Source organism: Rhineura floridana, chromosome 2 (genome assembly GCF_030035675.1).
Source record: "Rhineura floridana isolate rRhiFlo1 chromosome 2, rRhiFlo1.hap2, whole genome shotgun sequence".
Classification (NCBI taxonomy): domain Eukaryota; kingdom Metazoa; phylum Chordata; class Lepidosauria; order Squamata; family Rhineuridae; genus Rhineura; species Rhineura floridana.
In genome coordinates this window covers 29,529,636-29,538,666 of record NC_084481.1, presented here as the reverse complement: position 1 = coordinate 29,538,666, position 9,031 = coordinate 29,529,636, and the positions used below count along the sequence as shown (strand labels likewise).

The 9,031-nt window shown below is 46.7% G+C and overlaps 1 protein-coding gene across 1 annotated transcript; it reads left to right on the top strand.

Annotated features, from left to right (window-relative positions):
- Positions 1-273: 273 nt before the first annotated feature.
- Positions 274-8,620, top strand: LOC133378103 (endogenous retrovirus group 3 member 1 Env polyprotein-like). The gene is made up of 2 exons (XM_061612890.1): positions 274-381; positions 5,777-8,620. Exon 2 carries the CDS (start codon positions 6,309-6,311, stop codon positions 7,260-7,262), a length of 954 nt encoding a protein of 317 aa, XP_061468874.1. The 5' UTR covers positions 274-381; positions 5,777-6,308; the 3' UTR covers positions 7,263-8,620.
- Positions 8,621-9,031: the final 411 nt, after the last annotated feature.

The following is a 9,031-nucleotide window of genomic DNA, read 5'->3' as shown; positions in this document are numbered from 1 at the left end:
GCTGGCTGCGTCCAGCTAAGGTAGAATCAGTTTGGCTGCTTCTCCACTTGCAAGTGTACTAATAAACTTTGGCATATTTTTACTATACTTGTTTCGTCGTCTCCAGGTTTATTGGAACCTTGTGATCTGGGAGCGAGCCTTAGCCTATCAATATTCAAAATATTGAGGCATTATTGTTAACAAATTGGCGAGCCAAGCAAGGAGATATCTTTTGCGACCCTCCGTGTTCCAGGCGTGGTCCACGGAAGGTCGGGAAGAGCGCTCTGGGCTGTTTGGGTCCGCCCCGAGGCCGTGACAGCGACTTGGAGAGTTGAGGCATCGCCACGATATCTCCCTTTGCAATCGAAACAAGTCAGAAGCTCTGGTGAGGGATACGGAGAGGTGAGTCGCCTAAGGGCTGAAGAAACTGTGAGAGTGCGTGACTGGGAGTGAACGAGACGGGACATAGTCCCGAAGCGAGAGTGGACCTCTAGTACTGCGTTTCCCACATCCCGCGAGGGACTGGGCCGGGAAACCAGGGAAGCATGTGTCGTACGTCACCTGTTTTACGTTTGTCTCAGACATCTCCCCAGGTAAACGGCTACCAAAGGAAATGGGGAAGGGTGCATCGAAATGTGTGAAAACGGGGGACTGGGCACAGGGGCAAGGAAGAGAAAGGGAGGAGGAGAATAAAGGAGCGACAGACACCTTTAGAATGTGTATTGAACAATTTTCTGGACTTTGAAATTGCAATTTCGTCTTTGGGAGGGAAGAAGCCTCGGGCGGAAACATTGAGAAAGTTTTGTAGAATTGACTGGGTGGAACTAGGCGTTGGGTGGCCACCAGAGGGCTCATTTCGCCAAGTAACCAGCCTCAGAATAGTCTCCACGCTTGCAAAAATGTTGCCTGATACTGCAGAATCATGGCAATATGCGCAAGCCTGGCAGACGGTTAGTCAGGATCCACCTGAAGAATGTACGCTGGAAATGGCCATGGCCCAATATTCCATCCAAAAATTAACAAAAAGGCCCCCTGTTCTGGAGGCAGAGGAGGATTCAAGGGCGGATCGGGCATTTGCTGCACCCGTACCCTCAGCGCCGCCGCCACCCTATGGCCCCACCCAGTCTCCACCTTATAGTCCCTCCCAGCTCCCAGCCGGATCACTTTCAACAGGATCCCAAACGCCCGGAGGGGTGGGCTCGTCCATATTTTCCTCTCCCTCCCCTTCTGATGTATCTGGAGAAGTAAATCCGGTGCCTATTGAACTGAATAAGACTATTGAAGCTATGGAACAGATGTATAGAGATGTGGATAACCAAATGAGGGATGTGTTGGATCAATATACACATCTCGTGAGAATGACCAAAAGCCCTGAAGCGGCACCTGGTCTGACTTCCCTGCGTTTGGGTCTTGTGGAAAGTGCAAGAAGGGAGAGGGTGGCCCCAGCTGTTGATTTAACACCAATGACACTGCGCAGCAGCACCACCCTGCCAGCGCCTGCAGTGATCTGCCCCATGAGACAAGTTACTGATGGAACAGGAGGGCTGGCATATGTTCATGTTCCCTTCACTACATCAGATCTGTTTAATTGGAAAAACCAAATGCCATCATTAAGGGAAGATCCAGACAAACATTACCAACTTTGGGACTCTATCTTTGGCAGTCATCACCCTACCTGGGCTGATATACAAACTCTATTGAACACCCTTCTGAGCCAGGAGGAAAAGACTTTAGTATTGAGCCAGGCAAGAAAGCTGGCAGAGGGAGACCAGAGGGCAGCAGGCGGCATCCTGGCTTTGGCTCCGGACAGAGTCCTTCCAATGAATGCAGACCCTGGTTGGCGCTCCATTCCAGGGGCTGCGGCTGATTTGGAACGCTTTAAGAGATTAATCCTGGCAGGCGTTAAGGGCGCTATCCCAAAACCCGCAAATATGTCTAAACTGTATGAGGTGAGACAGGAAAAGCAGGAATCTCCCTCTTCATTCCTTGAGCGCCTCACTAGCACCATGAGGAAGTACACCCCTCTAGATCCACAAGGAGCTGATAATCAGTGCCTCCTCGTCACCCTGTTCATCGGACAGAGCTGCGCAGATATTCGCAAGAAATTACAGAAAGTTGAAGGTGTGATGGGCATGGGACTAGGGCAGATTGTGGAAATTGCATACAAGGTATATGTAAATAGGGATGAAGCCAGTAAGAAAGAGGAAGGGAAGTTAATGAAGAAACAGTGTAGCATGATCGCAGCAGCAGTTACTGCAAGACAGGAGGGATACCGGGAAAAGGAACCCAGAAGAAGGCTGGAGAAGGACCAGTGTGCAAGGTGCTTGAAACGGGGCCGTTGGGCAAAGGATTGTAAAGGAGATCGAGTATCGCAAGTTCCCCGAAAATTTAGGGATGGAGATGAAATGATGTGGAGGGAAGGAAAGAAGATTCAGAAGGGACCCAAGAAGGAGATGGCACAATGGACTGAAAGTGGGGAGGAATCCGAATGAAGGTGGACGGGATTTGAGGGGGACCCGGCAGAAGAACCATGTTTGCCATTAAAGGTCAAGGGAAAATGCATCACTGGATTAGTGGATACTGGAGCATCGTTCTCAATGTTGCCGCGGTCAAAATCCTGTCAATATAACCCCAGTTCAGAGACAGTCACAGTAATGGGAATTGAGGGGACCCAACAAAAATTACCCCTAACCAAAGCGATGGCAGTCCAAGCCGGCAGCAAGTATTTGACCCATCAGTTCTTATTGTCTGATGCTTGCCCTCTTCCAATCATAGGGCGGGATCTCTTGAGTAAATTACAAGTCCGTATTGAATTCGATGGTCAAAGCATGAAAGTTATACTGCCCAAAAGCCAAGAGTGTGCTTTCCAAATGATTGCCCAAGGCATCAAGGAAAAACAAAAGGCCCATTGGGAACCTGTGCATCTCCCCGTTCACCCTGATGTGTGGGCACGAAAAGACAATCCAGCACGTGCCAGATATGCTGCACCAGTCAAAGTCACCCTAAAACCAGGAACTGCACCCACCCCAGTGAAGCAGTTTCCCTTGAGAGTAGCGGTCAGGAAGGGACTGCAGGAATTGATTGACCAGTTCAAAACATATGGATGGCTACATCAAACAACCAGCCCACACAATACCCCCATATTTGGGGTCCCCAAGGAAGGCCGCCCAGGGCAGTACAGATTGGTTCAAGATCTGAGAGTAATAAATGAAAAGGTATTGGAGGATGTGCCAATAGTACCAAACCCACACACCCTTCTGACCCGTGTTCCCCCTCAGGCAAAGGTATTCACAGTCCTGGACTTAAAAGATGCATTCTTTTCAATACCATTGCACAAAGACTGCCAGGACCTTTTCGCTTTCCAATGGGATGATTCTGAAATAGCTCGCAGTTGCCAACTTACCTGGTCCGTGTTGCCCCAAGGATTCATCAGTTCCCCGTCCGAGTTCACTAAGGCACTACAGACAGACATGGCCGACTGGTAGGGGTCCAAGAAACAATCCACCTTATTGATTTATGTGGACGACTTGCTTTTATGCAGTCCAGACATGGAGATATGTGTGACAGAAGGAGTGGAATTGCTGAACTACATCCATGGAAAAGGATACCGAGTATCGAAGGATAAAGTCCAATGGGCCCAAGATACTGTCAAGTACCTGGGATACTTAATCTCAAAAGAAGGCCGTGTTCTCTCACCAGAACGTAAGGCAGCAATCTGTGCACTCCCACCACCCCAGAATATGAAGGAGCTACGTACATTCTTGGGACTCACGGGATTCTGTCGACAATGGATTCCCGGATACAGTGAACTGGTGGACCCCCTCTATGGCCTGTTAGGGAAGGAAAATTTGGAAGGCAGAGTGGGAGTAATTACGTGGAAATGGGGAAAACAGTGTCAGTCTGCATTTGAGAAACTAAAAATTGTTCTTCAACAGGCACCAGCATTGGCACTGCCAGATGGACAAAAGCCCTACCGTCTTTATGTCTCAGAACGTAAGGGAGTGGCAGCAGGAGTCCTGACCCAAAAGGTGGGAATAAAGCAAGTACCCGTGGGATATTACTCCTCAAAATTAGATCCAGTGGCACAAGGATGGCTGGCCTGCCTTCGAATCGTGGCTGCAACCTCCATTCTCCTAAAGAAGGCTGAAAAGATCATGATGGGAGCAAAGGTTGAAGTTTTCGGACCACATGATTTGAAGAGAATACTAGGTGGAGCGGCATCCAAAGTCCTAAGTCCAAGCCGACTAACCCAATATGAACAACAGCTCTTGGCAAGGCCAGACCTGGAACTTCGACCCTGCAATGTTCTCAACCCAGCTACGCTCCTGCCTGAACCTGGACCTTTGCAACATGATTGTATCCAGACCATAGTTCTAAATCTAAGGCCACGATCTGACCTTACAGATCTCCCAATTCCGGGAAGGGACCTTTACATCGACGGGAGCTCACGTGTAATAGATGGCAAACGATATGCAGGATATGCAGTATGTGAACATAAACGGGCTCTCCACAAAATTAAACTCCCAGCACATTATTCGGCCCAGATGGCAGAATTAGCAGCAGCAATAACAGCACTCGAAGAATTAAGAGAAGTTGAAGGGAACATTTACACAGATTCGAAGTATGTGTTCCAAACAGCCCACGCCTTTGCCATGATCTGGAAAGAAAGGGGATTTGTAATAAGTGGGGGAAAACCTATAGAAAATAACGCCTTAATCAAGAACTTGCTTGAAGCCATATTATTGCCTGCAAAGGTGGCCATCATCCATGTACTAGTGCATGGCAGAGAAAAGAACCCAGAGTGGAAAGAAGGGAATAGAATAGCGGATATGGAAGCAAAGGATGCAGCAGTCAATGGAACCAAACCAAGACATGTCATGGCCCTAACACTTTCCCTCCCCACAGTGGAACCAGTATATTCCCCGAAGGAGATGCAATCGGCAAAGGATCAGAATGTCGAAATGTTACCATCTGGGTGGCTACAGATACCGATGGGACAGATTGTGATTCCACGGCCCCTACTTCGACACATTGTCCATGACATGCACCAACGAACCCACTTAGGAGGCAATGCCCTGGGAGACCTCTTAATTAGACAAATTATCGCCCCAGGCCTATACGAGGAAACACGAAGGGCGGTAATCAGTTGCGAAGTTTGTGCCCAAGTGAACCCCAGTCCGCGACCACCCGCTCCAATGGGAGGAAGACCTTGGGCTTATTATCCCTTTCAAAGACTACAGATAGACTTTGCAGAGTTACCCCCGAAACAGGGCTATAAATATCTGCCTGTAATTGTAGACCAACTTACAGGATGGCCAGAAGCCTTTCCATGTAGATGGGCCACAGCCCTTATGGTTGCAAAAACCCTGTTGAAAGAAGTATTTCCTCAATCCTTACTTCCAGAAACAATCGAGTTGGATCAAGGAACGCATTTTGTAAGTAAAATTATAGAAGGACTGGAACAAGCCCTTGGTATTAAATGGACATTAAACACTCCATGGCATCCCCAGTCATCTGGCCAAGTTGAACGCGCTAACCGGACCCTGAAGACTTTACTTACCAAGATTTGTAGGGAAACTGCACTAAATTGGATCACAGCCCTACCTTTGGCTCTAACAGTCATGTGGAGTACGTCTAGAGGAAAAACTAAATTGACCCCCTTTGAGTCCCTTTTCGGACGACCCCCTGTTGGACCATGGCCCCGGACAGAATCCGTAGAATTGAATCAGATAGTGGGGGATATACAATTGAAGGAATATGTTGTGGCTTTGCAGTCTGTTTTGTCTTCCATTCGTAGGCACAATCGGGAATTCCAGAGACTTCCATTGGATGCGGCCATCCACAACTTCCAACCAGGCGATTGGGTACGCATTAAGAAGTGGAAAAAGGAACCACTACAGCCATCGTGGGGGCCTCCAGAACAGATCATCCTGGTTACCGAGATAGCCGTAAAAACCTTTGGCAGCCACAAGTGGACGCATGTCTGTTGTGTGAAAAAGACATCGACTCCAGTAGAAACCAAGGAACCAGAGAAGGGAGTAGCCAAGGACTCCCCACCTGGAGGGGTGAAGGATCAGACACCCGAAGCAAAGTGGCTCTCGGAGACAGTACCGGGTCTCGGCCTGAAGCTACGTCTACGCAAAACCTGACTGACATCTTGGAGGAAAAACCAGGATGGGCAACGGGGAGCGCATTTTTTGGACTAGCTTTGGCAATTTGCTTATTTTTACCTGTTGTTGGCTGTATCATTCTATGAAACCTGGGAGGAGAATCCGGGGTTAGCGGAAGATTGTTCTGAATGCATTGTTCAGGCAGTTCAAGATACAAGAATGATTTTTACCCTAGTGTATCATACACAGCCCCCTGAAGATTGTAGGCCAGATGGGACCACATGTGTTCATAATGGAACTATGTACTCTATCTGTAAGAAGGGTTCCATTGTTCAGTGTTATGACCCCGCTACCCCCACACGACTAAATGTCACTGTGTGGGCAGGACTTGGATTTAACAAGGGCCCAGAAGGACCAGATCTATATTTCCTAAATTATACCATTGACCTTTTAAAAGGGACACAGCCTCTCACAATCATCTTTAATGTTTGTGCAGCTATGGATAAGGTAGCATTTAGATCTTGTGGGTCCCAGAGCTGGAGAAAAGAGTATGTTCAAAATCACAAATACCTGTGTAACAAGAATGCACCCCAACCGAAGGGACATCCATTCCTTTCTCCATGTATAACCTGGTCAGAAGGAGGATGGCGGGGCATGTGTGATCATACTGATGGGAGATATAAAGGATGCACATACTTAACTAAGTTCCAAAGAGTACCCCAGACAAACGCTGTCTCCCTAAATATAGCTCGTAATCATCCACCCTCAAATAGTTATGGAATTGGAATAGATGGGGTAGGGGCTGACCCCATGACATATATAACAATAAAGGTGGAAAAGATACGTGATGGCCAAATTAGGAACCGTGGTTGGTCAGTTTACAATACCCTGCAGCGTATAGCCCAAGCTAATGACCAATTTGACATCTCACCTAAGGCAGAAAATATGTTTATAGCTATGGCTGAGGAGATCGCTGAAACCCTCATGGTTAAAAATTGTTTTGTGTGTGGAGGAACGAAAATGGGCGAACAATGGCCATGGGAAGCCTTGGAGGCAAGTCCGGAAATATATAATAATATGTCTTCAGGTGGAAATATCACCAAGCGAGTAAAGAAAAATAATTTGATTTGGACGCTTACCACAAATTTAATCAGCCATAACTGTTTTACCTGAAACGGAACGATACAAGTTGGCCATCTCATCTGTTTAGGAACCTGGGATATACAATACTCTCAGTGGGTATCTCCAGGTAACCTTACCATTCCTCCTAAATTTAATTTAACCCTCCTGCCATATATAACGGAGGCAAACAACCTCCCATGGCATGTCCCCGAGGGAATGTATTGGATATGTGGCACCTTTGCCTATGAAGAATTACCATTCAATTGGTCAGGAAGCTGTGTGCTAGGATGGATAAAACCCTCATTCTTCCTGTTACCCATCCGGTCTCGCCAGGTGTTAGGGGTTCCTGTGTACCAACCAGTGGGAACCCAACGACGCCGATGAGAGGTGGATACGACCTTCTCCGGTTTTCCCTGCAAGGAAGCTGACTGGTATGAAAAGCAGGGGGCTGTTTGGAGTTCTGAACGCATTGTATGTGTTTACGGTCTTGCTACATGGGCTGAGGACGGGGCATATGGATATAGAACCCCCATCTATATGTTAAACCGCATCATCCGATTACAAGCAGTATTGGACTTGGCCGGACAAAGAATTGATAAGGCTTTAAATATCCTTGCAGAAACCACAGACAAGATACGCACTGCAGTTTATCAAAATAGATTGGCCTTGGATTATCTTTTAGCACAAGAAGGCGGAGTCTGTGGGAAGTTCAATTTGTCAAACTGTTGTCTTCAAATAGATGAAACAGGACATGTAATCAAACAATTGACAACAGAAATGCGACAATTGACCCATAACCCAGACCAAGAATGGAAAGGATTCAACATTAATAATTGGTTCAGTAGCTGGTTTCCTAAATTACCCAGGCTACAAGCCATAGTTGCCCTGATTGGGTTAATAGCAGCAGGATGTATTATTTTACCATGTGTAATACCAATACTCATGAGAACTGTAAACAACAGTTTATCCCTACTCGCGGAGAAAAAGGCCATACAGGCCTATGGGAAAATAATGTATCAGCGAATACATCAAGAAGAAGAAGCCATATGAAAGTAGACTTTCAAAGGCTTCTGAGGGGGGAATTGTGGAAAATGATTTTAAATCCACAGAAAACTACTTTTTAAAAGGCTCACATCACTCTGGGAAATACCCTGAAGGTTCATCCTTAGAGGGAGCATTGAAATACTACAGGAGGATGTGTGTTAAAGTTCACTTAGTAGAGTTTGATGTTTAACTTACTTGGGTAGTGTATCTAGGTAAAGATGGCACATGTACCCTCAGCAACGCCCTAACCTAAAGAAGAAAAACAACACCATATAAGGGGAAATGGAAACTAGAAGGGTCCACCACCAGGAGTAAACGAAACTGCACGTATACGATTTCCTGTAAATGGGCTGATTTCAGGGAAATGGGCATGTGCTTATGGTATACTTTCTATACGTAACCTTCCTGTAAATAAAAAGGCTGGCTGCGTCCAGCTAAGGTAGAATCAGTTTGGCTGCTTCTCCACTTGTAAGTGTACTAATAAACTTTGGCATATTTTTACTATACTTGTTTTGTCGTCTCCAGGTTTATTGGAACCTTGTGATCTGGGAGCGAGCCTTAGCCTATCAATATTCAAAATATTGAGGCGTTATTGTTAACACCTGCATCTTCAGTCATGCCATGGACATGTATCAGGGAGTTATACATCAGTCACAGCTCCCAGTATACATTTTTGATGCGGTTACTGTTTCCCCTCCTAGCTTCGAGAATGAGAGAAAGAAGCAGGAGCAAGAGAAAGAGGGAAGGATACAAGATCAGAAGATAATTTCCTCCTC